Genomic DNA, 24,786 nt, shown 5'->3' with positions numbered 1-24,786 from the left:
CATTGTTTTCTGGGCACTTGGGCATGCAGGTGGGAAGAAGCTGAGTTTCCACTGCACATCCTTTTGATCCATCTGGCTGATTTTTACCATGCTCTTGTCATTTTCTAATGAAAAAACATGGGGAAAAATAGTTTCACAAATGCCAAAGAGGTCTCCGCGTGCCTATTTTTAAAAACGCCCCCAGATACAAGCCTGAGGAAAACTTGGGGTGTCATCCGAGGGTGCTGAGTTGTCCTGACTGGTGTGTAGATGTTGGTCTCCTGTAATGAGCCCGTGTGTCCCACTGGCCAAGTACTCTGTTGGCAACGATAATACCCCGGGCTTGTGGCCCAAAGTCTCTTTTTGCCAGTGGCCGTCCTAACCCATTCTTTTACCACGAAATAATAAAGTTGGCTTGGCAGAATGGCTTCTGAAATGAGAACAGTGATGCATGCCCACAGCTGTCAGTCTTCAGCAGAAATTTGTCATATTATACAAAGAATTAAATTCATCCTCCATTAAAAAATAAGACGAAAAGAATTAATTAATTTTCAATGTAATGACTGAAGCAAGCAAATCTTGCCTAACAATGAGGGTGTCTGAACTTCTAATGAACTGGTTAAAGTGTTTGAGTGTAGCTGAATTCAATTCTCTGATGATAATTGCAAAGATCCGAGACTCCCCTAAAGGAGACTTTTGGTGAAATACTCTCCAAGGGAACTGATCTGGAGACTAATGAACAAGGGCGTCAGAGTCAGAGGCCATAGCAGACTGTTGTCTCTGTGGCCCCCATGGTGACCTCACGCCCCATTAACCTGGGGCTTGGCCAGGCGGTTGTTTAGGGTGGGGCATTAGCAAGTGTGAGCTTGGTAAGTGCTTGCATGTTGGAGTTTGTCTTCCTGGGACTCTGTGTTGTTGAAGCCAGCTGCCATGTACGAGGGCCAATGGCTCGAGGCCACCTGTCATCAGGAAGCCCAGGCTGCCCAGTAGAAGGCCAGATGGAGAGAGCTCTGTGCCATCCACTCCCAGCCGTGTCAGCTGTCCTGGCTGAAGCCCCGCGGCCCAAGTGTGCACTAAGTGGAAGGAAGAAGTGTCCAGCTGAGCCCCGGCTCAAATCCTTTATCGGTGTGTAAGCCGCTAAGTTTTGAAGTGTCTTGTGCAGCTTAGACAAGGCCAGAGGTCCAAGGTGAGATGCACCTTGAGGAAAGGGAGAAGATGCAGGAAATAAATGCACTGAGAGTGATGATGCCGTCATTGTAATGCAGTCAGAGCTCCGACTGCTTCACGAGGACTCTGGGGTACAGTGTAACAAAGATCCTTATGATTCAAGTGTGGTCCCCATATGCCAGCAGCACTGACATGCCGGGGTGGCTTGTTCATTTCTTAAAAACTCCAAACCTCGGGCCCTGCCCCAGCCCTGCCGAATCAGAACCTGCCTCTCCACGCGGTTTCCAGGTGCTCCACGAGCACGTTCATGTCTTGGGTTCTGGGTCGTGAGCCCCGGGGATGCCATGCTCTGGGCTGCAAGGTCGTGACCGTCTGCACACAAATGTATTTCGAGATGTCGGTCTCCCTGGAGACTTTTGCAAGGGAGTGATTCATCCGCTGAAGGTCTCACTGCCCCCACGCACGGAATAATCAGCCCTCATGTTCCCAACTACCAGCGTACGTTTCCAGGCCATGTGGCAGTCATCAGAAAAAAGTCAGTAAAAGAGGTCTTTGTTCACTATCAACGCAGAGGCACTGTATTCACCAGGAAAGTGACTGCCTGAGAGGAGCCTTGCGGGGTGGGGGCGGACAATGGCAAGGACGCAATGTCTCTGAGCCGCTGGATCAAGCAACTGAAAGTCTGGCCCATTACCTCCTTGAAGACTGCACAGAACTGACCCCCATCGTGGGTCAGAACACAAAGGCCAGGCCCTGCCCTCCAGACCCTGAGCCAGGGACCGGGGTGTACCGGAGAATCTGCACATCTCAGGATACCACAGGGTCTGCAGTCTTGGCAAGTGGTTCCAGGACCACCCTTCCTACTTTAATCTGAGAAGTAAAGACATTTGATGGTACCAAGCAGCGGTGTGCTGTGAACCAGCAACGTGGAACAGAAATAACCCACAAAACCCCCTGATTTGCAGCGTCTCCTCATTTCTGCCATGTAGACACTCTGACCACCGCAGACTCCAAGCCACCCACAGTTTAACACCCAGCTCCCTAAATTAAGCCTGTCCGAGCCCTAGAAGCCCTGTCGGGGAGCAGGGTTCTTGTGCGGCGCCTCTGTGGAAGGGGATGCTGCCACTCCTCCAGGCAGGTGCCTGCTCACGGGGCGGCTGGCACACACCCCCTCCCCTCCTGATGACAGCCCCCACCCCGGGCAGGTGGGGTGAAGGAATTCAGGGCTAACCTCCCGCCCAGGGCCAGGATGGGTTCTATGTCACGGATGGCGCCCAGGGTCTCTGTGGGGCGGCTGGCCCTAGGGAAGATCCCTGGCGCCAGCATCTTTTCACAGAGCGAAGAGCCTGGGTCTCTCCCTGGAGCTCCATCGCCACCTAGCGGTGGGGTCCCCCTGTGTGGGTGCAGGCGAGGGCGCAGTTGCTTCTGGGATCCAGATGGTGCGACCTGGGCACGTGGTGGGTGAGCTTTGATCCACAGGAGATGGAAGCCACGTGTTCCCGAAGAAGTCCCAGGAGGCCTGTGCCCTGTGCCCAGCCGCCGGCCCCTGGCCTGGTCTCCGGCTCCCCTGCCTCAAGGCTGCGTCCTTGAGGTGCATTTGTGTCAGAGCGATGCTGTTGTCCCAGGCTGTGCTTTACAGGGACCAGAATTGAGACCAGTCCCAGTTCCTGCTTGTGCCACTGTGCTGCCTTCCTCTCTCTCTGGTGGTGATGTGGGACGTCACAGGGTCAAGTGTTCCTGCCCTGGCCGGGCGTCTGGGCTGGAGGGCCTGAGTGCCCTGCCTAGCAGTCTGACCTGCCTTGGGCAGGATGAACTCCAGGAGCCAGACAATAACAGTCCTGCTCCTCCTGAGATTCCGGGGTTGGAAAAGGGACCAAAACAGGGGAGTCTTTCTTTCTAAAAGCCTTTTAATACCTTATCAAAACCCCAGCTTTCCAAATAAATGTATGATACACAATATTATAACATTAATATATAATATATTCATATATTATATAAAGTAATATGTAATATACAGTCCCAGCTTTCCAAATATATAAATAATAAAATATAATATTATGTTATATTATTTGATATATTAATACATTGCATATATTATTATTTATATATATTTGGGAAGTTGGGATTTTTTTTTTTTCCGGTACACGGGCCTCTCACTGTTGTGGCCTCTCCCGTTGCGGAGCACAGGCTCTGGACGTGCAGGCTCAGCGGCCACGGCTCAGGGGCCCAGCCGCTCTGCGGCACGTGGGATCTTCCCAGACTGGGGCACGAACCCGTGTCCCCTGCATCGGCAGGTGGACTCTCAACCACTGCGCCACCAGGGAAGCCCCTTGGAAGCTGGGATTTTGAGAATATTTTAAAGGCTTTTGGAAAGGCAGACTCCCCTGCTTAGGGAGAAATTTCCTAAGTTATAAGAAGAATGTTCTCTGTAATTTTGCCCAGAAAGGATCACATTAGTGGTTTGGTACCTACTTCTCTACAGCTGTTCTCTCCTTAATGACTAATGTGTACCCATTTCCTATAAAGTGGCAGGACTCTTGCAGCCTCGGGTGCCCTTGGCCACGAGTCTCAGACCACTTCCCAGAGGCGTTTGGGCTCGGACACCTCCAGGCTTTGAAGGGCTGGCGGCCCTGTCGATGGATACTCTGCAAAGTGTTTATAGTTGTCTGATGAATCCCCGCTGGGAGACCTTCTGCATCTCATTTCTCACTCACACGTGCCTTGCTACTTGCCGAGCTCACCCCCAAACCCAGAGGGCCTTATGGTGGGTCGGTGGGAGGTGCCGGGTCACAGGCTGGCTCCAGGGGTTCCCTGGGGGGCACACCCGCCTGGAGGAGATTGGGGACAGTGCTCTGTGCCTCATCACCTGCCACCACAGGGACGCTCTGTCCTCCCCTTTGTTCAGTTTTGCACATTTGCTGTTTTGCTGTTGTTGACCATCGGGGACTCTAAAGCCACCCAAGAAAAGACCCAGTTATGTTTGGACCAAGAGATATGATGTAAAGGGGACCAGCAGAGCCTGGGATGAGTTGCACCCCCGCACCCCCCACCTGTAATCACATCCTCATCCAGTGCATCCCCAAAGGCCCCAAGCCCAAGCAGAGCCATCCTTGGAGACACACCTGTTGTTTCAGTTACCACGGCTTCACAACAAACCAGCCCAGACCTTAGCAGCTTTAAACAACAGAGTTTATTAACCGTGCGTGTGTGGGTCAGGAATTTGGATGAGCACAGCCCTCTGCACGTGGTCTCCAGCTCCTTAGTGGCAGGTGGCCGGCCCCCCTGTGGAGGCCACGCCCCAGGAGAGAGAGGCGGCTTAGCCTCTGTTGTCAGCATCGCATCCTGTGAAGGGCGCTCGGGACAGACGCATCTCAGTGTTGCCACTTTTAGAAATTCATCGTCTAGGCCACCGTTTTACACAGGTGACCTCAGTGGTTGTACAAGCTGGACACTCAGGGACAATGTTGCTGGGCTGGGGAGTGTCCCAGGGAGGACTCGGGGTATCCTGGACGATCCTTGGCCCACCTGAGCCCTGGCGATACCCCGGGGTAGAGGGGGACGGCTGGAGGCTGCAGGCAGGGGAGGAAGTGGATTTGGCAACGAAGGGCCCCCTGTTGCTGGTGGGTCATCAGTTCCTTCTGACCAGGAGCCCAGCCGGTGGCAGAGGATGAAGAAAGCGGGGGGGTGGGGTGGGGTAGGGGGGAACCACGCAGCCAGGATTGCAGGCAGGGCTCTGGTGTCAGGCTCCATCGTGCAGCTGGAACCAGGCAAGGGGCAAGGCTCCCTTCAACCCCGTCCCTTAGCCAAGGGGGCCTCCCTGTACCAAGGGCCTTCCAACAGCAAGCCTGAGGCCTTTCTGCTGGGGAGGACAGGCCGGGGCCTCTAGCAGCCCTGCTGGGTGGGGAAGGCTGAGGCCTGCCTCTTCTTCCTGCATCCAAGGAGCTGGTCACGTCTCAGATGAAACTCGGGGGTGGAGGAGGGGCTTCTGTGACTGCAACTCCCCAATTCCTCGCTCAGATGTGGCGCCCAAAGCCTGGGTTCAGTGGTACGCCCTGAGCCAGGCTGTAAAACGCCCAAGAGTCTTCCTCTGATTTCCCCTTCCTTCGGGAAGCCCTCCGTGACTTCCGGTAAACAGGGTTCCGGCATCTGCCCTGAGCACCCACTGTTCCAAGGTGAGCGTGAGGACAAGTCCTCCGCCTTGTCCCCACTTTAATGATGAGGGTCCATCACATGCCTGCAAGGGGGTGGCAGGACCCAGCCTGTCCTGCTGGGACTGGAGATGGTGACCCCTGGGAGCAGGGACTGTGTCTTCTGAACCTCCTTGTGCCTCAAACCCAGCAGAGTGCCTGGCACAAGGTCAGTCTCTGAGTTTTCTTAACCATGAAACATACCATACACACAGTGATGTGTATAACAGTTTGAGAACCATGGCCCCCCAGCCCGAGCTCCCATCTGCTGACTGTACCCCCTCTCTACTTTCTTCCCATCATCTTTCATCACCTAAGGACGCATCACTACAGTTTAGATTCTCCTCCTTTGAACCAGATCTAAATGGACCACGACAGGCATCTTCTAAGACGTGTGTTTTCTGCTTGCTGCTGTCTTGAGATTCAGACAGTTGACATTCCCTCCAGGGCAGGGCTGACGGCAGTGGGTCCATGAACACTGCTAAGTGAAGGCAGTGGGTGTGGGGGTAAAGACCCCGCGTGCCAGGCAGAGGAGGAGGGGGGAGTCTTGGGTTTGCAGGAGCCTAAAAGCCAGGCTTGGTGACAGCTGCACCCCTGGACCTTTGAGCATGGGCCTGACTCTGCTGGGTGCCTGCATGGGTCAGGAGGCAGCCAGGGACTCCAGCCAGACAGGGCACAATGCCAGGGCATCAGCAAGGGCAGGGAGGGGGTTCGGGACTCCTGGGGCCGAAGCAGGACTTCAGTCCCTGCAGACACTGCTGCCCCCACCACCTCCACCATCAGAGGAGGTCCCTGCCCAGAGGGGGGACTGAGCTGCCCACTCCCAGGCCCCTTGGTGAGCTCTTGAGTCACCAGATCTCGACATTTCTAGGTGGGGCCCTGAAAGTGGTCATTCACGAAGTCCAGGGACTCATCCTGCTCTCTGCCTTGGCCGTGTCCTGTCCATCCCCTCAGCCTTTTCCTGTCCATGACCTTTCCCAGGACAAACGTCCACCAGACACAAAAATTTCACAGCCCTTCACCCAATTCAGTCCCGTGGCAAGAGCTCCATCTCCAAGGCCAACAGAATACGCATGTTTTACAAAACTTGCTGGGACCACATCCAGGGAATGAAGACATTACAGTAGGTGACTGAGGAGATACCCACTCTTCCCCAACTTGTCCCACCTACAAATAGTTTGAGTCCACATATGGATTCTCTGGTGTAGACAGACAGCAGCCCGAGTCACTGTTTCTTCTTCAGCTGAGTCACAAGTTGGACTTTGGTGACCTGAGGTGTTACAACCGAAGGCCCGAGGGAATGGATAGCTGAGTGTCGTCCTGGGATTTTGTGAGACACCCCCTGCCTCCCACCCAAGATGCGCAAGTATTTTATCTATAGTCCATCCCTATCTATCTATCTATCTATCTGTCTGTCTGTCTATCTATCTGTCTACCAACCTACCTACCTATCGTCTTCAAACTGGCCTCAAATGACCTGATTCCAGTGAAAACACAAGCCCAGTCCCCTAGAGGCCATAGGGGCAACAGATACCCTTCCTGGCACTTAACTGGCCCCTCCAGAGCACCGTGAATTCAATCAATCTCTGCTGGTCAGTCGAGTGCCCAGTGGAGGCTGCATTCAGACGCATGAACCTGTCTGTCTGGCAGGTTAAGTGTGGCCCCAGCTTACTAGTTGCTGGAGAGGAGTGGACGTCTGGTGACAAGGACACTGGGCAGTGCTCAGCTAAAAGAACAGTCATCTCAGTGTCCCTACACGTCAGGACCTGGGGCAACGGCAAACAGGAACCTCGGCCAAAGGCCAGAGCCATCCCGACGCTGCTGCTGGGCTTGGTGGAGGTGGGAAGCCTGAGCTGTTTCAGGCCATGTGCGGCTCCTCCGTGGAGAACCCGGGCCCCCTCACCCTTGGGGTGTGTCCACCTGGGGCTTCTCCCTGGAGGACCCCACATTCTGCCCCATCACCCCAACCACCCTTCCTGATCCTGCCATGTGTCTTTTTCCATCCAGCAGAAGTGGGAAAATCTTTAGACCCCTGTGATTTCCCTGCCCTGTGACTCACTCAAGACACCCTCTCTGCTACGAAGACCCACAGGGAGCCCCGCTCCCAGGGGTCACCATGCCCTGCCGTGTGGGACAGCTGTACATGCCCTTGTCATTGACCCTGGAGCCTGTTCCAAGGCTGCAGTGGGCCCCAACTGTCATTCCTGCAGCTCCTTAAACGCCCTGTCCATTCTCACCCACGTGGAGCTCTGACCCCTTCATGTGGGTCAGGGAGATGACAAATTCATGCTTGTCTGGCGGAGAGCCAGCCATCCTCAGGCCCTGGCTGTCTGTGGGTTTGGCGTCCACCCTTGGTTTGCTACCAGGAACAGAATCTTCAGGTGAGATTCCCAGGGGATGAGGCCCTGCCCCCTGTCCCCCTCCGGGCAGCTCAGCTCATCCTAAAGACCAGGGAGGGGCTTTCAAGAGGTCAAGGGGGCGACATCACAGCCACAGCCTCACACCACTTCTGGCTCCGCCCGATGCTCCCAAGGTCATTTACAGCAGAGCACAGACGTGAGCCTGGCCTCTAGTTGGTTAGAGATGGGACAGGTGTGTTTCCGAGAGGTCAGTGTCAGCTCAGGGTCTGAATCTACACTAAACTCTTTATTGGCAAATTGGGTCAACAGATGTCAGCACCCGTGGCAACAAAGGCAGGTGGACTTTGAAGGGATGACACAAAATTGTCCTCAGGGCTGGAGCTGAAGCGAATCCACAGGGGCCCCTGGGAGGCCCTATAAAGCCTCAGGGGCCCTGGGAAGGCAGCTCAGTGCCATGACCACTGGGCATTCGTGTCCGGAAGTGGTAGCAGCTGTTGGCCTACAGGAAGGCAGCTCATGGATGATTTTAAACCCAGATGCTGCCCTGAATGAGAGGTGGCCTCCAGCATCCGGAGAGGCACAGGGTGAGTGGCGGGTGAGGGACACCCTGCCCTGGCTTTTGGTGTCAGTGGGACCCCGTTCCCAGGCAGCTGTGTGGCCCCACTGTCTGTGGCGTCTCTGGCAGCCGCTGATGGCACAGTGACCGAGGGATGTGGCATCCCCGACAGGGTTCTCCTCAGGACCCGGGGTAGTTCCCTGGGGAGAGTTGGAATAGCTGGACAAGCGGGGACACCTGGTTGGGGGCGACACCCGGTGGAGCAGGATGCCCAGGGAAGCAGGGGCAGAGAGGGGCCTCGGGGTGGCAGGAGCCTGGCAGCCTGTGGTGTCTGCAAGGATGTGGGCGGACCTCTGCTGTGCAGAGGACCCAGACACCCACCTTTGCCAAGACGACACTTCCATGGAGGTTGCCTCAGGCCCCTTCCCCACTCGCCCCACCACCCACTGGCAAAGATGGGCTGTGAACATAAACCAAAGTCCTCTCGGGTCCCTAAGAGTCCTGACCCCCTAACGTCTGGGCGCAGATGTGATTCCTCACTGTTTTGGTAAACCACGGCTGAGGCCGCGTGCCGTAAGAGGGGTGACGGGTTAGGGTCTGACCGTCTGGGTGGCAGCAGACTTTGCTGTTTCCGGGGAGCGTGACTTTGGGGAAATTACAGGCGCTGGGTCCCCGCTGCAGAAAGTGTTTTGACGAGAATGCAACGAGCTGGTGCAGAGCGGACGCTGTGCCTGCAGTTCCGCCAGGGACCGTGTGGCCTGGGGGGGTGGGTGCCGGGCGGGGCCTGTCCTCACTCTCCAGACGGCACTTAGGTGGTGCCGGGCGAGTTACCTGCTCTCACCCTCAGCTCTGACTCCCTCCTGCCGGGGCTCTCAGGACTTTGTGGGAAAACTGGGCCCAGGGCCTGGGGCAGGGCCTGCCTAGGTGGTGCCTCGTCTGGGGCGGCTGCAGTGACAGTGGGACGACGTGGCCCTAGGGGGGCACACGGTGGCCCCCAACACTTCGAAGATGCCGTGTGGGCCGCGACCGCCCACAGAGGCACCTCCCCGACGAGGCCGAGCAGGTGGCGGCGCTGGGTCACACTGTGTCCACCTGTCAAGTGAGCTGCGGGGCCGCACGTGGCCGGTCAGCTGTCCTCGGACAGGCTGGACCTTGCCCCCTGCACACTCATGGCCACAAGGCACCACGTGTGGTCGTGGTGCGGGTCCTGGGGAGGTCTGGAGGAGCCGAGAGGATATGGGGCGGGCTAAACATTTCAAACGGAGGCCGGGGGGAGACGGGAAGGGGGTCCAGCAGGAGCCCAGAGGGGCTGGTGTAGAGCCCCCTGATGGTGGCGGAGGAGAGGACATAATGAAATCCAGAGATAGGCAACTTTGGGCACCTCTTGCACGAAAAATGGACAATTTAGGACACATACAAAGACCATTTCACACAATGGCTCACGATGAATAAACCCAAGAGATTGGGCTGAATAGACGGGAGGGCACAAACCAGCCAGTGGACGTACCCTCAGGGCCCGAGTGACCGTGACCACCCATCTCTGCATGCCCGCTGTCGGGCCTGGCCTCCCCGCTGTGCTCACCAGCTGTCCAAGGAGGTGGCCTAACTAGCCACCCTCCCCTAGAGATGAGGTCCAGAGAAGTGCGCCCACCTGCCCTGGATCACACAGCTAAAACCCAGATTGGTTTGGTTCCAAATCCGCCCTCTCTCACCAGGTTCCTCTGACTCATCCCGGGAATGTCTGGGCATCTTCCCTGTGTCCTGCTTAGAGTGTGTTTTTGGAGCATCCATAGATGCAAGTGCCTGATGGATCTCGGATTTGACCCAGGAAAGCAGTGCTAATAATTTTCAGAATATTAAGTGTTTAAGGTCGAGGAGAAGAGAGGCAAGTGAGGGGATCAAACCTGAGTCCTTCTTCCAGGACAGTGGTTCTTAATTTCTGCTGCACTTTGTAGTCACGAGGCTGCACCCCTGGTCAATCACATAAGATTTCCGGGGCTGGGACCCAGGCAGCAGGGATGTTATAAGTTCTGTGGGTGGAACCACTGCCCTAAAGAGATGGCCTCTGTGTCCACTGAGGGTATCGGGATAATAATATTTACTAATGTGTTCAAGTGGGAACGTCAGCAGCTGGGGATGCTGTGATTCTCACCTCAGGACCCCCTGCTACTGCTTCAGCAGCTGAGCCCTGGCGCTTCTGCAGCTACTTTAACAACAAGGAAAAGGTATTAGTGAAACCCAAGGGTTGATATTAATCAGAAAGAAAAGTCGTGAGCAAAAAAGCTAAAAGATAACTTTTGTTAAATAATGAACACTCGTGAAACAGCAATGAAATGGTATTAAAATGTCTGTGATTACGTATTTCTCAGCATTCATCTGATAACTGAAGCAGCATGAAGCAATAGTTGCACTTAAAAAAAATGACAAGAAAATAGCTATTCATTTAGTTGACAGAGAAGGTTCGTGTCCTCTGTAAGATCACTAGTGTCACTGTCATCACCAAAGGTGAATGTCAGCGCAGGCGGGTAGAAGCATCCCCCTGCGCTCCTCCTTACACTGAGGGGGCGGCTTGGCTCCTCGGCCTGGAGTTCCTGGAGAAAACCTGGGTCCTTCTGGGAGGAGTCTGGGGAGGGGCCGGCCTGCCCCGGGCCCCAGGTCAACGAGGCCCCAGGATTGCATATTGCCGCGTGGTGGCTGTGGAGTATGGACACGTTCCAGAGGAGGCCTGACGTTCCTAGGCTGGGGACGGCGTAGAGGGAGTGACACTCTGAGCCTGGGAACGACCCTGGCTCTGCATTCTCAGGGCTGGACCCCTCTGGAGAGCCGTGACAGCTGGGGGTCCTGCCAGCAGCTGCTCTGTCTTTCTTGCAGCCCAGCCCATTGCCTTCTGCGGGGAAGGCACGTGGACTGGGGGGCAGTGCCAGAGGAGTCAGGTGGGGCCACAGACAGAAGAGCTCGTGTCCCCTGCCCTCTGCCTGTTGCACCATATTCCATAAAAATAAACACATGTTCCTGTTTGTCTATTGCTAATGCTATGGCATTCCAGGCACTGGCACCAGCGTTAATCCACCAGAATCCATCCAGAGACAGCCTCGAGGGTCGGGATCTTTGGAGCTTCCATTTAGAAGGGTTAGCAGTGCCCATCTGTCCCATGCTCTGCACAGTGCTGTGAAAACGATATGAAAGGGTGAAAACAAAAGGAATCCATGGGCAGAAGATCCCAGGGCTTTATGGCGTCGTTGGCGATGACTTACACTGTACAGCATCACACTGGTGTGTCTACCTGTGTGTCCACCCTCGCCAGCCCCGCTCCTCTGCACCCGCACACAACTGGCCCAGGCTCTTCATGCGCATGCGCCCGGGGAGGCTCACAGGTGGTTGCTCTTGGAGAGGTAGGCGATGAGGGCCACGGCCACGCCCACGTAGATGCCGGTCCCGATGGTGATGGAGAGCACGGCCAGGAAGAGGGCCCGCCGGGAGCTGGTGCTGGCCTGGTGAAAGTCCCCCTTGGCCACGGCTTTGTTCGTCTGCAGCGGGAGGAGGGAGAGGAAAAAGGGGGTCAAGATGAGCAAGGCGAACCGAGAGGGGACTCACCGAGGGGGAGTTGTGCAGGGAAGGCGGGGGGGGGGGGGCTGTCGCTCACCACTGCTCCCCCTTGCCCTGCAAGGCAGTCAAAGCTTAAAGGAAAGAAAGCGAAGCCCCAGGAATACCCCAGGCCGGCAGCTGTCAGCTGAGCACCAGCCATGGGAGTCCCGGGTCTCGGGCACCAGGACGCGAGGGCGGGGATGTCACAGCTCAGCGGCCCCCTTCTGCCCGGTAAAGATAAGTGAACAGTTTTCTAAAGTGTGTTCACACTTGCCTCCTCTGATCCTTACAGTGTACGGCGGTGTGGGGAAGGAAACGGTAGTTCTTGTTACCCGGAGAGGAGCCCGAGGCGTAAGATCCTTCAGTGGACTGCGGACGCTGAGACTCCACTCCTCAGCCGGCGGCGCGGGAATCTGCGTGCCCGGTGCCCCCTCCCTGCCATGCCGGGGCCGGAAAATTCATCCACCAGTGAAATAACTCGAGGTGAGACCAGCGCCTCTATTTCTGGTCACCCGATTGCATAGCGAGGTGTTAGTTTACTAAGATTCATGTTTCCTCGGGGTCATGAGGCAGATGGGAACGTGGAGGTTTCGGGTGTTGTGTCTGATTTGGCGTTTTGTGGTGGAGTCCACCTCCACCACTGCCAGCCCATTCCTCCTTGTCCCCTCGACAAGGGAGGCCCCGGGCTGTGGGGACCATCATGTGATCCAGCTGTGACATCACGGCTGATGCCCCCCTGAGTGATGGCAGATGAGGTGGAGGCCAGCAGGGCAGGTGCCCCCGGAGAGTCATGGGGCGCTGAGGGGGGCTGACCCCCAGCAGGGCGGGGTGCTCCTCGGCAGGGCAAAGGCAGAGCCCACGCCCCGTGTGGGATGTCCTGACCCCCTCAGGACCCATCTCCAGAAACCGGACTCTCACCGGATCCCGTTTCCATGCGTGTTGAGTGTATTTCTACTTTTTGTGGGCAGGATGGGAGGTGGCATCCTGTTTACTCAGACACCGAGGTCCCAGACTCAGAGGTCACTAGGAGATGACTTTCCGTCCTCTGCAGCTCTGCCCCCGACCTGATGAGACGTCAGGTGGAGAAGGGCCTCTGGTCCACTCGTGTCCTTTTATTTTTTCCTTTAACTGCTGGTTCTTGAGGGCCAGTTTTATGTCCTTCTCCCCAATTTTGGGCTTGGAAGTGAGCCTGGGGGTTCCCTGTGGACGATCTTTGATGAAGCAGAGTGAAGAGAATGTGAGCAGGAAGCTCCCAGGACAACAGTAACTACGTCTCAGCTGAGTTCAGCCCAAATTCTCCAGGCCCCTCCCTGCCGGCCCCCGGCCTCTGTCAGGGTGGGCCTCCCAACCCCAGCCCGGCAGGGGCTCTGCTGCAGGAGCCACGCACAGACAGACAGACAGACAGACAAACTGGGAGGCCGGGCTGGGCACTCGCACCCCACGGGGAGCTCCCGACTCGGAGGGCTGCCCATCTCATCTGGGTCCATGCACGCACTTGGGACCCTCGGTGGCTAGAAGCCCCGGTGAGCTGCTTATAATGCCTGCATCGGCTGGGCTCCCCGAGGGCCGCCCTGGACGGCCTGACCCGTGGGCGTGGGACCGAATCCGGGCGCTCCATCCTCTCTCCCGACGGGTGGGCTCACTGTCCTCTGCTGACCTACATCATCCCCAGCCGGGCAGCTTAAATCAAGAACAAGCCGCTAACCTCTCCCAGGTTCCGGGGTTAGGGGTTTGGGAGCCCCTCGGTGGGTGACTCTGCCTGGGCCTGGAGGGGCCTGGGCTGCAGTCTCTTGACGTCCTGGCTGCGTTGTGAGCTGAGGCAGGAGCTCACAGTGTCCCCCTATGGGTAGCCGCCCGCTCCTTCCTTGCGGCCCCGCAGCCCTCAGGAACACCTAGGGTCCCCTCCCAGACAGCGGCCTGGCCTTACGGTCTCTGGGGACCAGCTCCTGGGGCCCCTGCACAGAAGCGGGGCTGCGTCTGGGGGTTGGCTGACGTTTGCACAGCTGAAAGGAAACTCTTGTGAAGAAGGACGCACACACAGGACGACACAGTGGGCGGCCCCTCCTTCCAGGAAGAGCTGAATGCCGGGGGCTGCAGCCTTGGGGCAGGGACAGATGGGGGTCCCGCTGAAGCTCATCCTGAGGGGGTCGCCACGGGCAGCTTTCTGTCCGTGTGGCCTCTGTGACCCCAGAGGCCAGAGGGAGGGGCACGGCATGTGTCACCGGACAGCCCCTCGGGCCCTGTCTGCAAACGGCCGTCCCACTCCCCCTGCGGCTGGTTTTCCTTCCCTGCCCTCTTGGCCAGAGATCACCAAGTGAAGTTCGTTCCTTTCTTTTTTGAGGTCTTTTGCTCAGTAAACAGAAAGTGCAGGTGACTGGCCTGGTTCTGAGCAGCATCTTCTGTGCACCAGGGGCTCAGAGGGACCCAGAGAGTGTGCTGTCCACCCTCATGGACGCTGCTTGGAGTATAAGTCACAGGCAAGGGAGAGAGTCTTAACTCAGGTCGAAGAGCTAGAGGTCAGAGTCAGGGAGTGCCTGGGCCCCCGAGACACCGCTTGCTGGGGACTGGGTGCAGCCACCGCCCTGACCCGGGGAAACGTCCTCCAACCCACCCAGGACGTGCTGAGCTCACACATAGCCCACTGGGATATTCCACATTCAAACATGCACTCTGGTTCTTTAGGTAAATAACTACCCTCACTCACCTGGTTTTAAAGCTATGTAGAAAGCCCAACTTTAAGTTCAAGGGCAAAAGTAAAATATTGGTGCTAAAACTCATGGAAACACTGACTCCCTCCCTTGAATGAAGTGTTATTTAAATGGAGGAAATAAAAATCACATAAACAGAGAACGCACAGCTGGGACCAATGTGCTTAGGCCAGAATTGACCATCAGAGCCGTGATCCAGATACAGCGTGAGGTCCGTCCCAGGTGCTGCCCCCGTCAGCCTCTGAGGCTGGGACGGCCACTAGGTCAAGCACCCACGCAGAGGAACCGGCCATCAGAAGTCGGGAAGGTCCTCAGACACATTTCAAGCTCATTTTGTGCAGGTTTCTAGGGTGAGAAATGACCACTTTGCAGGGGAACGAAGTCAAGTTCACATCCTCGGCTGCCGTTATCCTCTGACACTTCCTCCCTCTGTGGCGACTGGGAGCATTTAGGGGCTGGTTTCATAGCAGGCTTGTCTCCTGGTCTGACAGATGCCAGGCCCCCTTTCTTCTGGTGCTTCTGGTGCGTCCAGTCTGGCCCCAGCCTGCGGCCATCCTCACCCCCTTCCCAGTGCGCCGCCTCCCTCCCACCTGAGGCCCGGCTCACTTGAGAGGTTTGTCTGGCCCTCGGCTCGGGGGGCCCAGGTCCTTACTCCTCCCTCAGCCCTTTCCTTCCTTCCTTCCTTTGCTCACTTGCAACAGCTAGAGGTTTGATATCACGATAGACAACGGCCCAGGATGGCAACAGGGCCGCACAGCCTCATTTGCCAATTTCCAAAATGAGAACGGAACCAGATTAGAGATTCTGAAGCCCTCCATCCCCCTGCCCCGCCCCCCAGGGGACAAGGGGCCGGGTGTGTGGAGGCGGGGAGGGGATCTGAGGGACCAGATCACGAGTCCAGGTTCTCTCTACGAGGGGCGTAGGTGCCGCCTCCCCCTTCAGTCCCACTGAGAGCAGCTCCGACGGGACACTGGGCGTCTGTCTTGACGTGTGTCCCCTGCATGGAGGGCAGGAGACCATTCCCGCCTGGACAATACAGAAGGCGGGGGTGGGCTGGGCAGCAACGTCAGGGTGGGAGCCGGGGTCAGTGCTCTCGGGGGGGATGGGCCAGCCCTCCCGTCGGTCAGGGGAGGAGGAGTGGGCAGGACGTGGTACCTGCATGATGGAGGGGAGGGGTCCACAGTCCTCGGGAGTCCAGGAAGGCGGAGAGAGAGCAGCCAGGACAGTGGCCGGTGGCTGCTGGGCAGGGGAGCGCTTCCACGATGGAGGCAGTTAATCTGTGCCACCCCGCATGGTGGCCACGAGCCACCTACGGCTACTCAGCACTTGGGATGTGGTGAGTGTGACTGTGAGTTTTAATATCACTTAATTTTAATTAATATAAACATAAATAGGCAAACGTTAGGGGCCACCATGGTGGGCAGCACAGACCCAGGAGAAACGGGCAGAGAGTCCCACGGGGAGTGGGGAGGAGAAGAAGCCTGGGGTGCAGTGGGCAGGATGAACCCAAAGGAGGTGGAAACCCTGCAGGGCGGTTCAGGCATCGGTGCTGGGGGGCGGGGGGTTTCCCCGCGCCCGGGAAACTGCTCCACACACACCTGCCTCTGTGCATTTACCTGTGAATTTATTTTGGTAGCTCAGTGTCAGGTGGATATGAAGGCTGTTGGGGTGACCCTGTGAGAAGGCAAGGCCCATGAAATCTGCAGATGAAGGGGGGGCCTTTGGACCCGGGGTGTGGAGTGGGCGTCCTGGTCTGGGGTCCACTGGCATCCCTCGCAGATGGAACCTATCAGGGGCTGATGCTGGGCCCCAGGCCTCTGTGACATGTGGCAAGGTCCTGGGCTCCATCCCTGCTGGGGGACACCTCCCCCGGCCCCCGGGAGACGACGCTCCCAGGGTCTGGTCCTGGACTGAGTTTACCACAAGCTTTGGCCAAAGTCCTCATTTCCTTTGGCTGTAAAATACCCATTGTTGTTTGAGTTTCAGGAAAAACATGACTTTCTCTGCAATATATCCCTCCTTTGTTTTTCTTTTTTTTTTTTTTTAAGCCGCGTGGCTTGCGGGATCTTAATTCCCCAACTAGAAATTGAACCTGGGCCCTGGCAGTGAAAGCACGGAATCCTAACTACTGGACGGCCAGGGAATTCCCCTTGCTTTGTTTTTCTTGCGGTTGCTTATTTTAGTAGCAGGAATCGCTAAGGTCGGAGGAGTCCACGTCCACATCTTCCACAGACACGTGGTCCCGCTCTGGTTGAGGAGCTGGGTCCCGGCACATCCCAGATGGCCTCAGCAGAACACAAAGGCTGGCGCCAGACCCCCGCCTCGGAGGAGTGTGACAGACACCCTCTCTACCTCCACAACCATCTCTCTGGAAATTTATAGCACTCTAGGTATTTTATGGCTCATTTTTCCTCCTGCACCAATATCTGTCGGGCTGGATTACATTTCTTTGCATCACTGCAAAGCTTACTTCCCTTATTTATGACTGTCTACCGCTCTCTGTATGCTGACGGGTACCCGGAGCTGCGCTGGAGGAGGAGGCCACGTGGTGGTTTAGCAGGCTCCATGGGGAGGAGGGAAAGCCTCTCAGGCCTGGGCTCACTCAGACCCACATGCTCGCTTCTTTCCTTACGTGGTGTAGTTCCAGGAGCATTTTTATGACCTCCCCTCCCCCTTTTAAAGCAACCCTTCTATTTTAAGCCATGAAAAAAAATAAATCTTGTGAGTTAGGTCTGAATGGCAGACAGATCAGCTATGAAACAAACGTACCCCCTGTGCTTGGGTAAAACCCGATGGGAACACAGGCTCCCCTGGGTGCTAGCACCAAGCCCCCTCACCTGGCCTTGGCCTGGGTCACTGCGGGGAGGGGAGTTACCCATGATGGTGTCTGAGGGCCCCTGTCATCAAGGTCATTTTGTAGGGAACACAACAAAAACATCAGTAGGAGCAACAGCCCCTGTGCCATCCTGTGCAGAAGCCTGAGTGACCTTGTCTCCATCCTCCAGCTGAGGTTAGAGGAGCCCCAGGACTCACGGTTCCTGAGAGGCCCCGCCCAGTGCTCCTCTTCCCACAGCTCAGGCCTCTCCCTTATGCTGGCTATGGGGCTCTGTTGGAGAGAAGCCTGCCTTGGTTTTCCCCTGTGACTAATCAGTATGAAATCATGTTTAGCTTCATACAGGCACAGATGGATAATACAAAAATAATTGTACATATGGAAATATTTCTATATATAAAGATGTAGACACATGTATTTCTACATATAGAACTAATAACATGCGGGTACACACACGTGTATTCCCTATTTCCTAGCTCTGTTACTGAGCAAACCCAGAATCAATGACACCCCAGTAGCAACAAGCACACCCAGTGCCCAGATAGTGGTTTCTAAAACCATTTTCTAATAAAAGTGGCCAGAAGGGCTTCCCTGGTGGCGCAGTGGTTGAGAATCCGCCTGCGGATGCAGGGGACACGGGTTCGTGCCCCGGTCTGGGAAGATCCCACATGCCGTGGAGCGGCTAGGCCCGTGAGCCATGGCCGCTGAGCCTGCGCGTCCGGAGCCTGTGCTCCGCAAAGGGAGAGGCCACAGCAGTGAGAGGCCTGCATACCACCAAAAAAAAAAAAAAAAAAAAAAAGGGGGCCAAGAACTCCATGAGGAAGTGGCTGATTTTAGGACTCAGGCAGGTAATATACAAGATGAACCTGGGATGGCATTTTATAGCACAAAAAAGGAAAAATACTCCAAGATCAAAAGGATGGGGGCATGTCAGGGGGACACAGGAAATGCTCCCTATGGCCAAAGTGATAAAATAAATAATGTAGTATTGGATTATAACCCAAAGTGTAAAATAAACATCCAAGGGTCCATACTGATATAAATAAATGATTGGATGAATCAGTTCACCGGGGAGAATAGACAAATCTCCCATATAGACAAATTCCAAATAATCTATGTAGGTCCTCCGGCCTCAGGGAAGTAAAGCACAAGTCCCACCTTTTGAGGGTGGGCTGTGCAGTGACTTCCTAGGACAGAGGATGGAATGGATGGCCCGAGGAAGAGTGACCTTGCCGTGAAGAAACCCGACAAACACGACCACAGCCAGGCGACCAGGGTCAGCATCCGCAGTGACAGGTCATGATGATGGGATGCAGCACTGACCTTCACCTCCATGTTCCTCCTCCACAAACCCGTACCCCGGTCTAAGCAGGAGGAAAGCATCAGACAAGTCCCAATAGAGGGACATCCCACACCGTACCGCACCAGGTCTCCTCACACCTGTCAAAGTCATCAGAAACAAGGGAAGCCTAAGACGTTGTCACAGCCCAGAGGATCCCGAGGAGGCCTGACCGCCAGGTGCTGCGTGGATCCTGGATGGGACCCAGGGGCAGAAAGAGGGCATCAGGCAACCGCTAAGGCGATCTGGACAGAGCACTTAGAGTACAATGGTGCAGCAACACTGGCCTTTACCTGGGACAGACGAGCCCCAAGTGAGATGTTGATGGGGGTTGGTGGGTGACTGGGCTCAGGGAAGCCGCCAGCTCTGCACCCCTTTGTCCATTTTCTGCAGAGCTAAACTGGTCTGAGATAAGCCGTTTATTTAAAAGGCAGAGTGTGGATGGGGCAGGTGAGAGGCCTGTCTGGTGCAGGGGCATGTTGTTCCCGGGCTCCGTCCCTGAGAGCCTGGGGGGAGGCGGGGGGAGGGGCCGGCACACTTGCTCAAACCAGCACTGACGGGAACTCGCTCGGCCCTTGAACTACTTACTCGCTATTTCTCTTTTTTCTTTTTCTTTTTCTTTCTTTCTTTTTTTTTTTTTGTGGTACACGGGCCTCTCACTGCTGTGGCCTCTCCCATTGCGGAGCACAGGCTCCGGACGCGCAGGCTCAGTGGCCATGGCTCACGGGCCCAGCCGCTCCGCGGCATGTGGGATCTTTCCGGACCAGGGCACGAACCCGTGTCCCCTGCATCGGCAGGCGGATTCTCAACCACTGCGCCACCAGGGAAGCCCTACTCGCTATTTCTGAGTGTCTGATTTTACTTTCCTCCCTAAAGCAGAGTTATAACACCTGTTTAGTGGGTGTTGTGACAATGTCAGCACAGGACACCCTGACTTACTGCTCCACGTCGAGCTCCATGCCAACAATTTACTTGCCTGGCCTTACTTCCTCCTTCCTGACGCCACAGAGAATGACTGTTCTTAATACTGGTTTCCATAAACGTACCCTTAATATAACAATGTGTTAGGAAGATGTTCAAACACACAGAACTTGCAGTGAACATATCAACCCTTTCAGTTAACTATTAGCATTTTGTTTGTGTTATTAGGTTCATCTATCCAGCTCTCTATCCATCCATCAACCCATCTTTTTTCTTTTGGATGCGTGTCAGGGTAAGTTGCAGACACTCCCTGCTAAGCACGTCTGCATATGACTCCATTGATGGAGAATGAGAGCTGGGGAATTCAGTTTTGGTGCCGAGTGACAGAGCACCTGCCTCCTGGATCCTAACAGGTGCTCACGAACGGAAACTATGCCATCATTTCATTCTTTACACAAAAGTCCTGCTTCCTTTCTGGAAACAAATGAGGAGATTAAAGATTTTAAAACCCAGGAGAGGAAAAATCAGACCTTTCTCTTTAAATACCCTTGGGGATGAGAAAAATTTTTAGGAACAAAAATGAATGTTTGGGCCCTTTGGACCCAACAGTGGACGCAGGCTGGCCGAAGTCCGCCCCATGTGTGTGGCCACTTTCACCATGTGTGTGACACCCCTGGCACATGTGTGGTGGCAGTTCTGTGCCAGCGGAAACCTGTCAGGTGCTGGGTCGGTGCCTCTACAGAATCTATGGGCCCCCCATGTTCCCTGCAGAAGAGCCCCAATGACTGGGCTTTGTCTTGTGCACAACAAGCTTCCTCAAATTGTTACATTACGGGTGACGTGATGGTCCTTTTATTTTCCTGCCAGTCCATGGCACAGAAAATCAATCACACAGCAAACAAAACACCCTTATTTTAAAAAGTCTTCCCATGACAGGGCCACTAGATAATCACGAATTATATTGCTCCAATGAAATTAAGAAAAGCTTGTTTCTTAAGAAGCAAAGACTAGCAAAGATTTAAGTAAAAAATGAAAAAAATTCAGTGTTACCTAGCAGACTGGAAATTTGGGAGAAAATCTGAATGCTTTAAAAGATGAACAATTAAATAACTGTGTTATATCCCTATGGTGAGACATTAGGTCACCACAAACATCACTAATTACATGACAAGTACTCATGATATTGGTTACAAAAAGGCATATTTTAAACCCTAATCTTGCCTATACAGAGAATAATGCACACAAAAAGGACTGGACGGAACAGACCAAAGTCTTAAATGTAAATGCTGAGTTTCCCTCTGTTTCTTCATAGTTTAATTCGCTGTCCAGAATTTCAGTGCCGGTAAACAGGAAAAACCTGTTGACCCCACAGGTGTCATTTCCCATCGGGCCGATGCCTCGGTTTACCCTTCCCAGTGTGTGCAGCCGGGGGGAGTCAGTGTTGGTCGTGGGGAGGAAGCCCCAGGGCAGTGACACCCAAGGTCCCCTCAGCACAGCAGGTGCTGGGACCCCCTGAGCCTGATGCCTGGTGCCTGGGTCTGGGGGTGAATCTCTCTGCCCCAGACTTGCTCTCAGGCCTGATCTGCAGCCCCTGATGGCTGATAAACCCACACGGTCGCTGAGCTCGGGGCTGGAGGCCACCGGCTGGGGCCTGGTCCGGGCCCCGTTGGAGATGAGGCTCGTGCTGCCTGAACCTGTCCCGGCCTCGCGGCCATGGCGCCTGCGCAGAGACCCCGTTTGTGCTGCTCCAGGTTCAGACGTGGGATGCTGTGCTGTCCTTCCCGTGCAGCTTGCGTCGGCCTGGCGTGGGGACCCCGCCTGCTCCACCTCTGCTTCTTGGGCCTTGGAGCCCCTGTGGGAGCAGGCATAGAACGAGGGCAGGTGGCCCTCCGGCTGGGTTCAGAGCTTCTCAGTGCCAAGCCTGAGAATGTGGCCTTTGACCTTCGACATGTCTGGGCTGCCCTGAGCGTCTCTCCTAAATAACCCAGTGTGGGGCTTCCCTAGTGGCACAGTGGTTGAGAGTCCACCTGCCGATGCAGGGACGCGGGTTCGTGCCCCGGTCCGGGAAGATCCCACATGCCGTGGTGTGGCTGGGCCCATGGCCGCTGAGCCTGTGCGTCCAGAGCCTGTGCTCCGCAATGGGAGAGGCCACAACAGTGAGAGGCCCGCGTACCGCCAAAAAAAAAAAAAAAAAAAAAACAACAACAACAAAAAAAGCCCCCAGTGTGTTTGCTCAGTGGACTTGGGAAAGGAAGGGTCATACACCCTAGGGGAGCCTTTCACATCAGACCGGGAGTTCTGGCTTCACACAATCCACCATTTATCTTGACAGCTGCCCCGGTCCCACAGTTCCCTTGGCTAGTCTGTTGGTTGGTTTGTTTCGGCAGCAATCGCACCTGCAGATATTCATGCGGTGGAGAATTTAAAAAACATACACTTCTGTTTTTACCTTCCACCATATTGCTGCTCTTAACATATTTGCACGTTTGTCAGTTATTGTCCTTCCTTTAAAAAATCCACTTTCGCACCTGCAGCAGCAGGTGAGGGCCACCAGCAGGCTCCCAAGGCCTTGAGGGCAGAGTCCTTGGCCGTGGGCGGCAGGGCAGTTCTGCAGCTCTGCGCTTATCTCTGTTCCCTTTTAGGGTCTGTCTTCCCAAGGCGGGTCAGGAGGGTGTGTCTCTCAAGCCCTTCGACAAGCCTTGGCGATTGGCTCCCACCTCTCAGTCATGGGAGGGGAAGTGAGGGCAGGTTCTGCTTCTGGCTGAGGTACTTAGGATTGGGAACAAGGGGATGCCAGGGGTGGCATCAGGAGGAAGGCAGGTGGCAGTGGTGTAGGGGCTTCCAGTTGGGTGGCAGAGCCCGGTGGGGGGCAACCACTGGTGGACCCACAGACGGTGAAGAGCCAAGATCCCTCATTTGCGCGTAGGGCTGTGACATCTGCCCAGACCCGAGAGGAAAGGTATGCTGGGTCTGGAGGTGAACTCGACCAGGGGGAGACAACTTCCAGGCCTGCCTATTCACCGAATTTTTATACGGGCAAGGAGCTCACTGCAGGCCACCAAACACATCACATTCACATTAACCGTGATCCATCCTTTGCTCCTGAGTTTCTGGAGGGGATGAGGACCAGAGCAGAACATGAAAAACCACCAGAAATGATGGGAAAGATTATTCTGAGCTGTGGAATGCGATGGCAACTTTATTGACCAAGAAGAAAATAAGAAACTTCACAGGGGCCACGGTGTAGGCTCCAGGGCCTTCTAACATGCTACGGCGTCTGACACATTTCTTCCAGAAGTGAGGAGACAGTTGTGAAGCCCTGTCTCCCAAAGCCCGGGCGTCTCTCCCACACCCTCGTCCTCTTGGCTACAGGAGACCTGCTTCCTTGTGAGGGCACAGCTGTTTGCTGCCCTCTTTTCCCCAAACACTCACAAAATATCCAAAAGAAAGGTCAGCGCCCTGCCACTCTGCCCAGCTCACCTCACCAGCAGCCGAACTACCCTCCTATTGCCTGGACTCCTTACAAAGCGCAAGAGACGGGACCCGAGTCCCTGGGACGGTTCTGATAAAATCTCACGGAGATGACGCTGCTAGTGATCTGCACACTGTCACTGTGTGATAATGTCATTAAGTTAGGTGCTCCATCCAGGCAGCAGGGGCTCCACTTGACTGGAAAGGTTTAAAACGATCTGATTTCCAGTGATCTCCTCACTGCCCACCCCTCCCCACCCAGGCTGGCAGCGCCACCCCAGCACACATTTGGAAAATGAAGGGCTCTTCTGGTCTGGTCTGAGCGCACAGGGTAAGACCACAGGGATGTGTTGGGGGGTCAGGGTCCTGGTTGGTGAAACTTCTAGAAATCTAAGCTCTTATCAGAACGTTGGGTCCTGGGTTTCAGAAACCATCAACACTGCAAGCCGCCATCAAAGACAGGCGACGGTGGGGTAAAGGTTAGTGTCATTACAACTCTTCCAAGGGCCCCTGAAAGCAACGCTGACCTCTCCGGACAGCGTTCTGCGTGTTGTCTACTGGGGGAGGCGCCGGAGACACCAGGAAGCACCAGGGCTTTTCATGCCATTTTCACAAGTTGCTCCTTTGCAGGTGGGGCCCCCAACGTCCAGACACCCCAGAAGACCTTACACCGTGAGTGGTGCTCTGAGGTCTGTCCAGCATACTCCTAACCAACTCACTGTATTTCTCCTCGTCTGTGAGGCAAAAACATCTCCTTTCTTTGAAAATTACTGTTTTGGTAAATTCTTTCGAGACCAAGGAATGTTGAAGTTGAGGCTGGTAGTCCTGGGGGCTGGTGAACGATGGTGCTGCTTTCTGGATGAGACCAGGAGGCCGCGTCTGCAGGCGCGGTTTTGTTAATTTGATATATTCTTTCTGAATATAGTATTTAGGAAAGAAAGTTGTTCTCTCATTATTCATTTTCCGATGAACCTAATAATATAAACATGTTATGTGTATACTTTTCTTTCATCCCTGTAAATGCAGCTGTGGCAGATTATATTTTCCCTGAAATGGCTGCTGCAGTGTTTTGCATCCCTCATATTCTTCTAGATCCCTGACCTCTATGTTCCCTCCCATGAGTCTGGGTAGACCTTTACCAAGGCCTCGGCCAGCAGGGTCTGGCGGAGGTGATGCTGCGTGGCTTCAGAGGTTGGGTCATAATAAGGTCTCATGATCTGCCCTGGTATTTTTGGGACACTTGCTTTGGGATCCCAGCCGCCATGCTATGAGGAAGCACAGATTAGCCCATGTGGGAAGGCCAGGTACTGGGTGCCCCTGTGCTCACTCTGGGTAAAGTCCGAGCCAACAGCCAGCATCAATTACCAGACATGAGTGTGAAGACACTGCAGATGTTCCAGGCTCGAGTGACCCCCAACATTGAGGAGCAGAGCAGGCCTTCCCCATGGTGCCTCCTGGATCCCAACCCAAGAAACCATGAGCACAATGAAAAGGTCTTTTCATGCCACTGGGTTCAGGGAAGTTTTCTTTGCAGGAATAACTGGATCAGCACCCAAAATAAAACGCAGAGGTTTATCAGAAAACCAGGAGTAGGTGTGGTGTGCAAAACACTTTCACTGCAGAAGCAGGAGGAAGTACGGGGAGATTGTGAGAGTTTGCTCCCCAAGGCGGCAGGATTCA

General features: G+C 55.1%; 1 protein-coding gene across 8 annotated transcripts in view; it reads right to left on the bottom strand.

Moving 5' to 3' along the window:
- Positions 1–10,533: 10,533 nt before the first annotated feature.
- The window catches only part of SYNDIG1 (synapse differentiation inducing 1), a 107,684-nt gene continuing 93,431 nt past the window's right edge, over positions 10,534–24,786 (bottom strand). For all 8 annotated transcript variants that reach the window (XM_067012983.1, XM_067012990.1, XM_067012989.1 and 5 more), the window contains one exon: positions 10,534–11,776. In XM_067012983.1, coding sequence (XP_066869084.1) covers positions 11,618–11,776 — 159 coding nt within the window. In that variant the 3' untranslated portion in view covers positions 10,534–11,617. The remainder of the gene's footprint in view (positions 11,777–24,786) is intronic.

The sequence above is a fragment of the Kogia breviceps genome, chromosome 14 (assembly GCF_026419965.1).
Source record: "Kogia breviceps isolate mKogBre1 chromosome 14, mKogBre1 haplotype 1, whole genome shotgun sequence".
Taxonomy (NCBI): Eukaryota; Metazoa; Chordata; class Mammalia; order Artiodactyla; family Physeteridae; genus Kogia; species Kogia breviceps.
This window is presented reverse-complemented; position numbering and strand designations above follow the sequence as displayed.